This window comes from Diospyros lotus, chromosome 1 (assembly GCF_014633365.1).
Source record: "Diospyros lotus cultivar Yz01 chromosome 1, ASM1463336v1, whole genome shotgun sequence".
NCBI lineage: Eukaryota > Viridiplantae > Streptophyta > Magnoliopsida > Ericales > Ebenaceae > Diospyros > Diospyros lotus.
In genome coordinates, this window is record NC_068338.1 from 44277921 (window position 1) to 44294073 (window position 16153).

The 16153-nt window shown below is 39.2% G+C and overlaps 1 protein-coding gene and 1 pseudogene across 1 annotated transcript; both read left to right on the top strand.

Moving 5' to 3' along the window:
- Positions 1–252: 252 nt before the first annotated feature.
- LOC127805393 (cucumisin-like) lies at positions 253–9274 on the top strand (annotated as a pseudogene).
- Positions 9275–11252: 1978 nt separating this feature from the next.
- LOC127805377 (cucumisin-like) lies at positions 11253–15390 on the top strand. Its single transcript, XM_052342247.1, has 8 exons — positions 11253–11335; positions 11448–11539; positions 11609–11849; positions 11952–12569; positions 12767–12985; positions 13104–13215; positions 13330–13543; positions 14640–15390. Exons 1-8 carry the CDS (start codon positions 11259–11261, stop codon positions 15167–15169), a joined length of 2103 nt encoding a protein of 700 aa, XP_052198207.1. The 5' UTR covers positions 11253–11258; the 3' UTR covers positions 15170–15390.
- Positions 15391–16153: the final 763 nt, after the last annotated feature.

Below are 16153 nucleotides of genomic sequence, written 5' to 3' on the forward strand. Positions count from 1 at the left end.
ACCAAAAATGAAAATGAAGGATTGGGAGGGGCTCCTCATGCCCTCTCTTCTATAAGAACTCCCAAGTATTTGCTTGAGTCGAAACAACTCTTACACACTTGAAGAACTAAAAGGCTCTAATCAATTGCCAGCAAAATCTCAATTGTTTCATGGTTTCTTCTCAGCTTCTTCTGCACAATGCTCACAAGTAGCACAGGAGCTTCTGACATTGCTCAAGGGGCAAATATATCTTATATCTACTATTGTTCATCTTTTTCTCATCTTTTTTTTTTCCTATTTGGGTGGTGATATTGGATACTAAAGTCTCAAATGCATTTGTTTGATCTGTTTGCCTTTGTTTTATCATTCTTTTCCCCACTAATAAATTCGATATCATGTAGCAGACCTATATTGTTTATATGGGTGACATTCCAAAGGGAGACTTCTCTGCATCATCCCTGCATATAAACATGCTGCAAGAAGCTCTTGGCAGGTTGTTGACATCAATGTTTATGCATTGTTGATGAACAAAGAGAAATTTTGCACCTACAGAATGAGAATGATATGGAAAAAAAAGCCCAAGACATCATTTTTGTGAGATTTTTCTTTTCTGTATAAAGATTGATAAAATTAAGTAATTTCATAGCTCAAATTCTTAATGAATTCCAGGGATAAGTTAGCAGCTAGGAAAAACCCTTTAAAACGCATACAAACCAGCTTCAAGAAAAAGAAATTATGGGTCTGCCATGCTGCCATATATAGTTTGAAGAAGACAATTTGGCTGATAAGAAAAAAGAATATGCGTGTACACAATCACGTGCTGATAAAGAGCTAAGAAACACATTTTCAGAAAAGATACAATATGTGAATATGAAACTTGACAAGCTTTGGATATGCCAATGCAAGATTTACCTAGCTTTTCCAATTGAATGCTTTGACAGTGGTGCACGGACATCTCTGCTCTACAGTTATGGCAAGAGCTTCAATGGATTTGTTGCCATGTTAACACATGAGGAGATGGTAAAAGTAGCAGGTGAGTGAATTTGCATCTTTGAAGGTTATCTATGTTTCTGATTAACAACTTCTACTTGTGCTGGCTAATTTTCAGGAATGGACGGGGTGGTTTCTGTGTTCCCCAATGAAAAGTATAGGCTCCAGACGACAAGGTCATGGGACTTCATGGGCTTCTCCGAAGAAGTTAACAGAGCTACTCTTGAAAGTGACATTATCATTGGAGTCCTTGACACTGGAATTTAGCCAGAGTCTGATAGCTTCAAAGATACAGGTTTTGGTCCACCACCAAGCAAATGGAAGGGCACTTGCGAAACCTCATTGAACTTCACCTGCAACAAGTTAGTATTAGTTACGGTTCAATATTTTGCATTGTAGAAAGTAAAAGGAATATGAAACTAAATCAAAACCTAGCAATTATGATGCAGTAAAGTTATTGGAGCACAATTCTGTCGAAGCAATGGCACCTTAGAGGAAGATGAAATCTTGTCTCCAAGAGACACAAATGGACATGGAACGCACACAGCATAACAGCAGCCGGAGGCCTAGTTAGCATGGCTAGCCTGTACGGGCTTGGTTCGGGGACTGCTAGAGGCGGTGTCCCGGGAGCACGTATTGCTGTGTACAAAATATGTTGGGCCGATGGATGTTATGATGCTGACATTCTAGCAGCATTTGACCATGCTATTGCAGATGGTGTTGATATAATCCCTCTTTCAGTTGCGGGGCACTCTCCCTATGCCTATTTCAATGATTCAATAGCAATTGGATCTTTTCACGCCATGAGGAACGGGATACTGACATCGACGGCATGTGGTAACGATGGCCCTGCCACTGGAACCGTTACAAACGTTGCTCCTTGGTTTCTTTCGGTGGCTGCTAGCACCATAGACCGAAATTTTTTTACGTGGGTTCAGCGAGGCAACAATAATGTTTACGAGGTATTACTTCCTGTTCTCTCCTACACATACTTGAAATTCACTAATTTAGTTGTGAGCATTGCCTATGAATTTATCAAATAATATATGCATGATGTAACTATGCAGGGAATTTCCATTAACACGTTTGAGGCAGGAAATTACACGCATCCCATGATCTATGGTGGCGATGCACCAAATACCACCGGCAACTTTAATGGTTCAACATCCAGGTACTGCAGAAGAATGAAACCTTGCAAAAATATTTCAATAAACAGATGTCCGTAACACTTAATTTGACAAAAGTAAAAGCACAGGCTAGTTCTTTTTGTTTACCAGGTACTGCGGTGAAAACTCATTGAACCCGGACTTAGTCAACGGTAGCATTGTGCTCTGTGATGCCTTGACTAACGGGGAACCGGCACTGTTGGCCGGGGCAGCTGGGATTGTGATGGAGGACAACGGACTCCCGGATACTGCCGACTATTTTCCTCTACCAGCAACTGTAGTTGGTGCCCAAGATGGAACCGCAATTTATAGCTACATTAAGTTGACAAGGTATACATAATACATATAGGAATCTAAGAACTGTTATTGTTTCCCTTGATTAGGAAATGCCCATATTTTAGTTCTAATGAATCGTTCGTTTACTGACATAGCGATCCAACTGCAACCATATTCAAGAGCTACGCCGGCAATGATACGCAGGCACCATATGTAGCCTCCTTCTCATCAAGGGGTCCAAATAAAATTACACCTGATATACTCAAGGTAATCAATCCATAAGATAAGATAGACTTCGTATTTCCTCTGCCTTTCTTCTTAGCATATTATTATATTATGTGTCACTTCTTCGGTTTGGTTTGGTTATAGATTACAAATGTCACTTCAAATTTCACCCTTGGTGTTCATTTGGTATAGCCGGATTTGGCTGCTCCCGGGGTCGATATTCTAGCAGCATGGCCATTAGTAGCAATGACGGGGGTAAAAGAGGACAGCAGAAGAACACCCTTCAATGTGATATCTGGAACATCCATGGCTTGCCCACATGCCTCTGCTGTGGCTGCCTACATCAAATCGTTCCAGCCCTCATGGTCTCCGGCTGCAATCAAGTCTGCTATGATGACGACTGGTAATACTAATACGTATCTTAATCTTGTGTACCAGACACTGACCAACTCCCGGTTATGCCCTTGTTTCAGCATCTCCCATGAGTGTGGAAACTGTTGGATTTTCCTAGTGTGTGAGTGTAAGTGTGTGTGTGGGTGGTTGTCCCACATTGGTTCTGTAAAGAGGTGAGAGTGGATATTTATACTCCTCCCTCACACTTGGGTTTGGGCCCTAAGGGGCACCCAGATTTTGTGAGCGGGCGAACCCCTTGACCCTCACACGAGCCGCCGCCGCCGGATACCCAAAAATCTAAAATTAAATTATTTTCTTTAATTTTATTTTTCTATCTTCTAGAAGTGGCTCTAGGTACCCGAAGTGGCGTCCTTTATTTAAGTTGCTGGTCTGTTCGTCTCCTCGAATCATCGGACATTCAAGCCAGCGATCAATGCCGACTTGAATGTTGCGTCGCCTCGGTGCCCTCGTTCCAGCCTATAAAAGGATGGATGTTCCTCCAGTTCAAGGCATTCGAGTTGCAGCGTCTGCCTTCCTTTCTCTTTTGCGTTCAATCACAGAAGGCAAAGTCTTCCTCGAGTTCTGCCAGATCCGGTCGATCGTGGTCGTCGTTCGCCGGAGATAGATCGTTGAAGCCTGCGTTGACAGTCGCCGTAGCCTGCCAATGACCGGAGCAGGGCGCATCTGTCTTCAGGCCAGCGCATCCCTGCGTGCCTCGGTCGTTCCATCATCTTTCTGCCATTGCCGAAAGCTAGGTTTAAGTTCCTAATCCTATTGCTACTTTGAGAATATATTGTCGTGGGTTGACTGTTTACTGCAATCGAAAACTCCATATATATATATTTCGTTGCTGTGCTAGTGTGCTATTGGGAATTTTGACTTTGGCAGCTTCTACATAATTGTTGATCTTGTTGGTTGTTGCTGCTGTCTCAACAATCTGCATTTATTTTCCTCTACGGTTCTAACAGAAACTAGCCCCGAAGCTGAATTTGCATACGGCGCAGGCCATCTAAATTCGGCTAAGGCTGTGAACCCCGGTCTTGTCTATGATGTCGAAGCAATTGACTACATAAAAGTTTTTGTGCGGAGAAGGTTATAGTACCGGGTCTCTGCAGCTTGTCACCGGAGATAGTAGCACTTGCTCGGCTGCCACAAGCGCAACTGTGTAGGATCTAAATCTGATGAAGGTTCCTGTGTGATACAAAGCTATGCGCCAATCATGTTGCTTTTTTGAATCTTTTGTAATGTAATTAATGAATGTACTTGAAGTTTGAATGAATTGTGGTAGAGCTTAATTTCAGCTTTAGACAAGGTACCAACTCTCCTTAAATTATGGAGATTTGGTATTGACCCATACTTTTGTATCAAATATATAAGTTTTTGAAGTAATGGAATTTTTGTATCCTTCTCTTTATCTCTCTGTCGCCTTCTTCTTCAATAAAAAAACAGCACAAAACTTCCAACATCTGGTATCAGAGCCTTCTTGATCTTAGTGGGACTGTGTGTGAGAGAAAACAAGTAAGAAAACCTCACTTAAAAGCCTAAACACTTGAAAGATTTGAGTGTTTTTTTGTGATGGCTACAAGCAGCAATATCTCTGCTCCTTCTCCTCCAATCTTCACTGGAGAAAATTACCACGTTTGGTCTGTGAAAATGGAGGCATATCTCAGGGGTCTGCTACTGTGGGAAGCTGTTGAATCAGACTTTGAAACTGTAGAGCCACAGAATCCAACTCTGAATCAGATCAAAGTATATGAAGAAAAGGTCTCTAGAAAATATAGAGCCTTGAGTTGTCTTCATTCAGCAGTAAATGAGACTATTTTTATCAGGATCATGGCATGCAAAACAGCGAAAGAAGTCTGGGATCAACTAAAGTCAGAGTTTCAAGGAAATGAAAAAACTAAACAGATGCAGATCTTCAACTTAAGGAAGGAGTTTGAACTTCTCAGGATGAAAGAAACTGAGAATGTGAAAGAGTATATTGATAGAGTTATTAAAGTTGTTAATCAAGTAAGGCTGCTGGGTGAGGATTTACCAGAAAAAAGAGTTGTGGAGAAGGTAATGGTAACTCTTCCCGAAAGATTTGAGGCAAAAATCTCTTCACTTGAAGATGCCTGAGATTTATCTAAACTTTCTCTCATGGAGCTTGTAAATGCTCTACAAGCTGTTGAACAAGGAAAGGCATTTAGAGAAGAAGAAGGCTCAACTGAAAGTGCACTTGTTGCATCTCAAAAGGCAAAAGTGCAAACAGATGATGCAAAGAAAGGCTATCATAAGAGAGGTAAAGATAAAAAGTTTAATCAAAACTACAAAAGAAGGAATAGAAAAGGAAAGTATCCACCTTGTCCTCACTATAAGAAGACAAATCATACTGAAAATTATTGCTGGTACAGATCGGGGGTCCAATGCAAATCCTGCAAGCAGTTTGGACATGTTGAAAGGATTTGTCCAGGAAATTCTAGTCAACAAAATCAAGCTCAACCAGCTCAAGTCATAGAAGGATCTGAAATTCAAGAGGATAAACTTTTTGTTGCTGCCAGAGTTGAGAGATGTTTAGCTGCAACTCAAAACACTGATGCTTGGATGATTAACAGTGGTTGTACTCATCATATGACAGCAAACTTTGAAAATTTTAGAACTTTGGACAGAACATATTCTTCCAAAGTAAAGCTTGGTGATGGGAGACTAGTGGATGTCAAAGGCAAAGGTGTTGTGTCTGTGCAAACTTCATCAGGTACAAAGCTTATCTCTTATGTGTTGTTTGTGCCTGAAATTCAACATAACTTACTAAGTGTTGGTCAACTGTTAGACAAGAATTATTCACTTGAATTCAAGAACAAGTTCTGTGAAATTATAGATCCTTTTGGTACAAAGCTTCTGACAATCAGAATGTACAATAGGAGCTTTAATATTGACTGGAAAAATGATGAAGTTAAAGCTTTAGTTAGTATTGAATCAGACTCTTGTCTGTGGCACAAGAGGTTGGGGCACATAAATTATGATGCCTTGAAGTTGCTTGAAAATGAGAAAAATGGTGAATGATTTGCCTGTTGTGACTGTAATTTCTGATGTTTGTGGTACTTGTCAACTTGGTAAGTTGAGTAAAACTCCATTTCCTCTAAACCAAGCTTGGAGAGCAACTAAGAAGCTCCAGCTGGTTCATACAGATATATGTGGACCCATGAGTATACCTTCTTACAATGGCAGCAAATATTTTCTCTTGTTTATTGATGATTTTTCAAGGTATTGCTGGGTCTATTTTCTCAAAAACAAATCCGAAGTATTTTCGATGTTTCATAAGTTCAAGGCTGCGGCAGAAAATCAAAGTGGGCAAATGATCAAAACTTTAAGATCCGATAATGGGGCAGAATATATTTCTTCTCAATTCCAGTCATTCCTTCAAAAGGTAGGCATTCATCATCAACTCACAGTCGCTTATACACCTCAGCAAAATGGTGTAAGTAAAAGAAAAAATAGATCAGTCATGAACATGGCAAGGTGCTTGCTGTTTGAAAAATGATTGCCAAAGAAGTTGTGGGCTGAAGCAGTTAATACAGCTGTGTATTTGCAGAATAGACTTTCAACTAAAGCTGTTAATGGTAAAACACCTTATGAAGTCTGGACAGGTGTTAAACCATCAGTAAGACATCTAAAAATCTTTGGCAGCATCTGTTATACCTATGTACTAGAGGCAAAAAGAGACAAATTGGATCAAAGAGCTAATGCTGGTATATTTGTTGGTTATAGTACTGCTTCAAAAGGATACAGAATTTTAAATCCTAAAACTGAGAAGGTTTATGTGAGCAGGAGTGTGAAGTTTAATGAAAAAGATGCATGGAATTGGGAGAAAATGATTGGAGAGTCTTCAAACCAAAACACTAATGGTGAAAATGCATCAGAGACTCATGGTGAAACCTTTGAGGAGGACTCTGATAATGAAAATTATGCTGTGAGAGGTATGAGACCTCTACAAGATATCTACAACAGATGCAATGTTACTGTATTGGAACCTGTCACAGTTGATCAAGCTTTGCAGTGTCCAAAATGGAAAGTAGCCATGGAGGAAGAATTTAACATGATAGTCAAGAATGACACATGGTTACTTGTTGACAGACCAGAAGATCAACAAGTAATTGGTACAAAGTGGGTATTCAGAGTTAAGATGAATCCTGATGGCTCAATCAAAAAATACAAGGCAAGATTGGTAGTGAAAGGCTACTCTCAACAGCAAGGTATTGACTTCACTGAAACCTTTGCTCCCGTAGCTAGATTTGATACAATTAGATTGTTGCTTTCTATTGCTGCTCACAGAGGCTGGAAAGTTTATCAACTTGATGTTAAATCTGCATTCCTCAATGGTATTCTTGAGGAGAAAATTTATATTGAGCAGCCTGATGGTTTTGCTATTGAAAGTGCTGTTGATAAAGTTTATTTGTTGAAAAAGGCATTATATGGCTTAAAACGGGCTCCTAGAGCCTGGTATGCAAAAATTGATGGTTATTTGCTTGACTTGGGATTTGAAAGAAGCATCAATGAAGCAACATTGTATGTGAAGGAAGTGGTTGCTGAAATTCTAATTGTTTCAATCTATGTTGATGATATTCTTGTTATCGGAAGTAATTCAAATTCTGTGAAAGAATTTAGGAAACAAATAGAGGGCATGTTTGAGATGAATGATTTGGGGGAGATGTGTTATTTTTTGGGAATGGAAGTGTCTCGGGTTTCAACAGGCATTTTCATTTCTCAAAAGAAATATGCAATAGATTTGCTGAAGAAATTCTCTCTAACTAGTTGCAAAGTTGTTAGTACTCCAGCAGTTCAAAGATTGAAATTACAAGCTGATGATGGGTCAGCTTCTGTTGATCCTTCAATCTTTAGGAGTTTGGTTGGTTCTTTGTTGTATTTATCAATCACAAGGCCAGACATAATGTATGCAACCAGCATTCTATCAAGATATATGCACATGCCAACTGAAAATCATTTCACAGCAGCCAAAAGGGTCCTGAGGTATATTCAGGGGACAATTTCATATGGTGTGATGTTTAGGAGGAGTTCAGCTCTGAACTTGCTAGGATTCACTGATAGTGATTGGGCTGGATCACTTGAAGATTCAAAAAGCACCTCAGGCTATTGCTTTACTCTTGGATCAGGTGTTATATGTTGGAGTTCAAGAAAACAAGGCTCTGTTGCTCAATCAACTACAGAGGCAGAATATATGGCTGCATCTGCTGCTGTTAATCAAGCCTTATGGCTGAGAAAAGTTATTAATGAACTGAAGTTTAAGCAAGAAGCTGCTACAAAGATTTTGTGTGATAACAAGTCTGTTGTTGCAACGGTTAAAAATCCAGTTTTTCATGGAAAAACTAAACACATTAAAATCAAATATCATGCTATTAGAGAAGCAGAAAAGGAAGGTGAAGTTGTGCTATTACATTGTTCAGCAGAAGAGCAAGTTGCTGATATTTTTACTAAAGGGCTGCAGAAGAATAGATTCGAAGAACTTAGAGACAAGCTTGGTGTTGTGCATAGCTCTTGCATCAAGGAGGAGTGATGAAGGTTCCTATGTGATACAAAGCTATGCGCCAATCATGTTGCTTTTTTGAATCTTTTGTAATGTAATTAATGAATGTACTTGAAGTTTGAATGAATTGTGGTAGAGCTTAATTTCAGCTTTAGACAAGGTACCAACTCTCCTTAAATTATGGAGATTTGGTATTGACCCATACTTTTGTATCAAATATATAAGTTTTTGAAGTAATGGAATTTTTGTATCCTTCTCTTTATCTCTCTGTCGCCTTCTTCTTCAATAAAAAAACAGCACAAAACTTCCAACAAAATCTACCTTCTTTCACTCTTTCAATTTCGTCGCCTTCTTTTAGTCAGACATTCAGCAGGACCGTGACAAATGTTGGAGCGCCGTCATCGACGTATACAGCTACAGTGGTTGCTCCACAGGCACTTGGAATCTCGGTTGAGCCTGCCATTCTAACATTCACAGTTCTCGGGCAAAAGTCATCGTTCACGGTGACCGTTGAAGGAGCTATAGCCAGTAGTACTATAGCCTCTGCATCTCTGGTGTGGGATGATGGGATCCATCAAGGAAGGAGTCCAATTGTCGTGTACTCCTTTTAATAATGGCAATTATTCAGCAAAGGCCATTTGTCGAGAATAAGAAACTGTTAATTGCATGTTGAAGTACTAAAGAATAAGATCTGAATGGGCTGCATTTAGTTTCTTTTGGAGTTTATGATCTTTGTTTCTCAGCTAAACATTTTTTGTTTTTGCTTTTTTAAGTTCCGAATGGATTCTACAGTTTCTCACACAGGCTATCCAATCATGCTCAACAGAACTGGTTCAAAGCCTATGGCTAGGGCCTCAAAAAAATGAAAATACCAGAGGAGAGGCAAATGATGGAAGACGCCAAAGAAAAGAGAGACACTGGAGAAGATGCCAAAAGAGGCACCGAAGAGAGAGAGAAGAGATGCCAGAGAAAGAGAAAAAGAGAGAGAGAGGCCGCAAACTAGAAAGAAGACTGACCACACCCAGGAGACGCCAACGGCAACGGCAACGAAAGGAGACACTGATGGGAGCTGGGAAGAGACCAAGAGATGCCGACCATTGGAGGCTAGGAGACACGGTCACCAATCAAGACAAACGGTCACACAATCCAGTCAGCATCTTTAAAGATGATGAAGAGAGATGGCACTATCAGAGATCAGGAGTGATGGCGTCTTTAAATCAGGAGTGATGGCGTCTTTAAAGACAATCACCAGTCACAATAGATGGCTAACACAGTCTCGTTGCCGATTAGGCAGTCACACGAGACGGTGGGGGAGAGAGAGAGAGAGAGAGAGAGTGTGTGTGTGTGTGTGTGTGTGTGTTGTCTTGTTGGCTAAGACCATACCAACCCTTAAGTCGGCCCTGATGCTTAGCAATAGAACCAGTAAGGATAAACTTTTTGACTTCCATTTTATCACCAGTGAATAAGATGAAAAATTAAGGCAGTGGCAGGCATTTTTTTCAAAAAGAGGAAGAAGCGGACAATCAGAATGCTCTGATCATACATGACAAGGTTATGGAAGAAATGCATTGCTCCAAATTCATATTCTGAAATTACAAGAACCTGATAGCTGTCAGTCTTGGCTATGGATGTTGACAGCATCTTCGTCGATCCAATTCAAGGGTTTCCAACCAAGAAACAAAGAATTTAAATAGAGGTCTTGCCAATCTGGTAAACAAAATGCGAAGCATAATCAATTGGAAAACATTTTTAATGAACATTTGCACACTTTAAATGTAAGATGAAGATTGGCTTGGAACTAGTACTTGCAAGTGTGCACAAATAGTTTTAAGACCCACAAAGATACAGTAGAAAGAATCATTGGTGCCATCTCCAACAATGGAAGAGTATAAGTCCCCCAAAATCATTGTTAAAGCCGGCCTTGGACCTTTATTTTTATTTTTACAGGCGGTTACAACAATATGAATTTGAGAACCCTATGGAGGGAGTAAGAAGCAAATATTTTCTCTATATGAAAGGCCATTCATGGGTTTTTGCATGAAAATATCACCAACAATAGGATCCTCCCTCCAATGGCCTGCCATATACCTCCTCTTTCATGGATTATCCTGATCAGCTTTGCTTCTACTCTGCTTGTTAGCTGTAATGGAGAGTCTGATGGTGGTCAAAAGGCATGCATCTCTACTATAAGTCTATAACTATTCGTCTCTTGGCATTATTTGTTCACTACAGGTTCTCTCAAAAATGCCGCTCTAGTAGAATTCCAATTTGGGACGACTCCTCTCCTTTTAATCTTGGCATCCTCGTCAAGCCAGAAATCAACACACCTCAAACCCGAATCAATCTCACAATAATTTCCTAGCCTGCATCCATTTGATAATACTCATGTGTTAAGTTTGATACTACTTATAAGACTGTAAATTTTCACCCAAAAGTGCTAGTTAAAGGTGATCTGTGAGTCATGGGTCCAAATAATATAACCAATCCTCCCAATAGACTGACTATCAATGTAGGATTGGCAAATGGGTCATGACATTATTGGTCTTGCATGTTTTTGGTTTGAAAAAGACTTGATGCTTTTGTTTTTTTGTTTTTTGCTAACAGTGTGCCTTTTTCTTTTATGAGAATACTGATTCTGGTTTGGCAAATTATCCTGATACAATTGATTAGTGGTGATGTTCTTGTGATCGCAGACCTACATTGTATACATGGGTGACCTTCCAAAGGCTGGTGGCTTCTCTGCATCATCCCTGCACACTAGGATGCTGCAACAAGTTTTGGGCAGGTCTTTTAGACTTGCTATTCTGCCTATTTTCTCTTGAAAATTGAATAATGAGACAGCCTCCTTAACTGATTACAACCTAACTTCTCCATTGATATTGCAATGGATTCAGCAGCAGGGCATCAGAATCTCTAATCCACAGCTATAAGAGGAGCTTCAACGGATTCGTAGCAAAGCTAACAGAGAAAGAGAGGGAAAAACTAGCTGGTGAGTGAATAATGATAAAACTGTAATATCTTCTCTTTCCTTCAACCTAACTTATCTTTGAACTTTCAGGCATGGAGGGTGTTGTGTCTGTATTTCCCAACCAAAAGAAGAAGCTCCATACGACGAGGTCATGGGACTTCATGGGCTTCCCACAAAAAGCAGAACCAGGAGTTGAGAGCGACATTATAATTGGGATGCTTGACACTGGTATCTGGCCTGAATCTCCTAGCTTTGACGATGAAGGATTTGGCCCACGTCCAAGCAAATGGAAGGGCATTTGCCAGTCCTCAACAAATTTCACCTGCAACAAGTAACATCTTTGATAAAACGTGCAAGGAAATATAGTAATTTATGCAATAAAACTATAGGAACTGGATAATTACCTTGTTGCTAAATTTGTATGCTTGTGCAGCAAAATCATAGGAGCTAAGTACTACAAAGCTGATGGAAAGTTCAGTAAAGTAGACTTTGACTCACCGCGAGACTCAGAAGGCCATGGCACACACACCGCTTCCACTGCTGCTGGCCGGGTAGTGAAAAAGGCCAGCTTAGTAGGCCTGGCCTCAGGGACAGCACGAGGAGGCGTTCCTTCTGCCAGGATTGCTGTGTACAAGATTTGCTGGTCGGATGGCTGTGCTGACGCTGATATACTTGCTGCATTCGATGATGCAATTGCCGACGGGGTAGACATAATCTCTCTTTCAGTTGGGAGCTTCTATCCCTTGGAGTACTTCGAAGATTCAATTGCCATTGGGGCTTTCCATTCTATGAAAAATGGAATACTCACATCCAACTCTGCTGGTAATTCCGGCCCTGATCCAGAAACAATCACTAATTTCTCTCCATGGTCCCTCTCTGTGGCTGCCAGCACCATAGACAGAAAGTTTGTCACCAAAGTGAAGCTAAGAAACAGTGCGGTTTATGAAGGTGTCTCCATAAACACCTTCAACCCTAAAGATAAAAGGTTCCCTTTAGTTTATGGTGGGGATGTGCCCAATACTGCAGCAGGCTTTGATGGATCAGATTCCAGGTAAAGACAAGCCGAATATCATTACGAAAACTAATTTTATAGTTGACAACTAATTCTATAGCAACGATAATGTTACTCCCTTGTGACTGGAAGGTCACAAGTTCAAAGTCTGGAAACAGGGTACGAAAACAACCCTTGCAAAAAGAAGCCTCGTGCACCACGACGCCCTTTTAACTGACGTCTTGTATAACATGCAGGTACTGCATCCCAGACTCGCTGGATAAAAAATTGGTGAAGGGAACAATTGTTCTGTGTGATCAGTTGAACACAGCAGAATCACAACTAGATGCAGGTGCAGCTGGTACCATAATGCAGGATGAAGGATACGAAGATAATGCCTACTTATTTCCCTTGCCTGCTGCCTATCTAGATTTGAAGGATGGCAGTGAAGTTTATCACTATATAAACACAACAAGGTATATATATATAAAAATATATATTTGAATGTATATCTATATATGAAAATGAAAGATATTCGTGGTTGATGGAATGATGAAGGAGAAGTCTATATCTAAGATAACACTGCATTTGCAGAGGGCCGACAGCAACCATAATGAAGAGTATATCGGTTAAAGACAAACTGGCTCCATCTGTTGTTTCATTCTCATCCAGAGGCCCAAACCCAATAACAAGGGACATCCTCAAGGTACGCTAATCGATCAATAAGGCCGCCATTTGTGGTTTAGCATTGTTTAAGATTTCGCTTTCGGTACCTATCCCGGGTGTTTGAGACATTTTGTCGAACATGTGGTGGGCGCAGCCGGATATTTGTGCGCCAGGAGTGGACATTCTGGCAGCTTGGTCGCAGGCTACGACGGTGACGGGCATAGAAGGAGATAGAAGGGTGGTTCCCTATAATATCATCTCCGGCACGTCCATGGCTTGCCCCCACGCCACCGGCGTAGCCGCCTATGTGAAGTCGCTTCACCCGATGTGGTCTCCGGCAGCCATCAAGTCCGCTCTTATGACAACTGGTATATATCTATGACAGTTAGCGTCGCATCGCACAAATCATTACAAAATCCTAATACTTACGTTCACACTAATCCATCCACTCAATTAATAAAACAGCTTTACACAGAGAAAAGACAACTGTAAACAGTAACTGTTCTTAGGGTTTTAAGTAACTATTCACTCGTAGCTTACGTTCTCTAACCATATCGATCTTTTAATTTCATTAAAGAAAATATTATTTAAATACTTAAATTTAATATTTTAATTAATTGATATTTTGTGAATTTATCTTAATATATAAAAATTATAAGACATCAACAGAATATTATCATTAAATGTTAAATTCAAATAATTAAATAATATTACATTACATGAAATAAAAAATATTAATACAAAATACAACAAACAAAATTTCCCTTGTATCAAATTATGTTTGTCCATAATGCCCGTTTGTTGTACATTAATTAAAGAAATTATAATTTTTAACTTCTTAGATTATAATTTTTAAAATTTAGAATAAGTTGTGAACCTGTTTGTTACAACTTCTCAGAAGTTGTAGTTAAACAGTTGTGATGTTTGATACCATAAGTTGTAAAATAACTTATTTTTGTATAATTGTCCATAATACCCTTAATAGTTATAGAATGATAATTTAAAAATTAATTAGTGTATATGTATAAGTTTCAAGTGTTATAAAAAAATTAATTAGTGTATAGAGAAAAAGGGAGATGACGAGAAAGAATAAGAGATTTGAAAATGGAAATGACGGTAGAGAAAAGAGACCCTTGATTGCGTGGACAGAAGAGTAATTCTTTGTTATCAATAGAGATAAAATTGTTAAAAAAATATAATTATTTAATCTGAAGTTGTAGAAATTAGAATACCCCACCTTTAAAAAAGTCAATTTCTATCTCTTCTAAAAGTCAGTAAAAATTATAAATTAGAATTCTAAAAATTAAAACAAATACTACGTTCTCACACTTTTTTTAAATTAAAAGCTAAAAATTACAGCTCTTCGGCTGCAAACAGGCCTATGATAAACAGAACAGCTTCAGTAAAATCGGATTCCCTATCTCCATAACTCTCCTCTCGTTAACACAAGATTACTGCCAACAGCTTTCCCGATGAGTCCAGAAACCAATACGGATGCGGAGTTCGCGTACGGAGCGGGCCATCTGAATCCGGCTAAAGCAGGGGATCCGGGTCTGGTATACGAAGCCGGAGAGGTCGACTACGCCCGGTTTCTATGCGGGCAAGGATACAACACCACGTTACTGAGGCTCGTCACCGGAGATCAAACTAGCACTTGCTCCAAATCCAGCAATGGCACCGTCTGGGATCTGAACTACCCTTCTTTCGCCCTATCTGTTAAGAGCAAGAGCGCGCAGATCACCCGGGTGTTCCGCCGGACCGTGATAAATGTTGGGTCTCCGGCGGCCACCTACAAGGCCAGAGTGGTGGCACCGCGGGGGCTGAAGGTGACGGTTTCGCCGGACGTACTGGAGTTCATGGCAGTTGGGCAGCAACAGAGCTTCACGGTGACAGTTGGGGGGAAGGTGGAGGGGAAGGTGGCGTCTGGTTATTTAATGTGGCTTGATGGGGTGCATCAAGTGAAGAGCCCCATTGTTGCTTCTTCTTATTCTTAATTAAGTTCTTATGCAAGGTTCTCCACCATGTATGCTGCTTCTTCTTCTTGGCAAGTGTATGATGACTGGATGACATCAAAGTCAAATTTGATACTGTACTTTTTACAGAGTATTGGCATCTTATATATTGAGCGGGCAGTTATTCTATAGAGATATTGAAGTAGTAGAAATTTCACCTACAATTCGAAGAAATGCTCTTTTGAGTTTTATTGACAAATATTTTGAGAGAACAATGAAGTGTGCTTTTGAGCCATCCTTATCTTTTCATATCTTCGTTTTCTTTTTTTCTTCTCATATATCTTTGTTTCCAAAACCATCTCTTCTGGGCTCAATATTGTTTTATTCCAACTCTAACCTTATTTTTATCTTTATTTCTCACATTAAAAGAAGAAGAAAACAGCTTTACATTGATCTATCAATTTCGTCTCTTCTTGTAAATCATTGCATATTAAGAGTGGTGTGCTTATTATTTACATGTAAGGAATTTTTAATTGTGACAAAGGGATTTTTGCTACAAGGATGGCAATTATAATCGAAATTGTGGGGAACTGAATCGAAACCAAATAAGTTAACACGATTAAAAATCGTTTAATTGGGTAATTGTTTGATTTAGGAAAAAATCGAGCATTGTTTCGATGAGTATGGTTTGGTAATGATTTTTACTAAATCTAAACTAAAACTCAAACCGAAACTGAACCAAACGTGTAAGTAACCGAACCAAATTGAATCGAATATATATATATAATAGATATTTATTTATTTAATATATTATATATACATATAATATATCTATTAACTAATGTATTTTTTTACAAGTATTTTAACTAATACATTACAAATATATAAAATATTTAACATTTATAAAGTAATTAATAAATAAAAATAAAATCTAATATTAAATTATTTTATTTTTATCAATTAAATAATTATATCAAAAAAGTTTGAAGTTAATTTATAACTTTATACAATAAAAAAATAACTTTA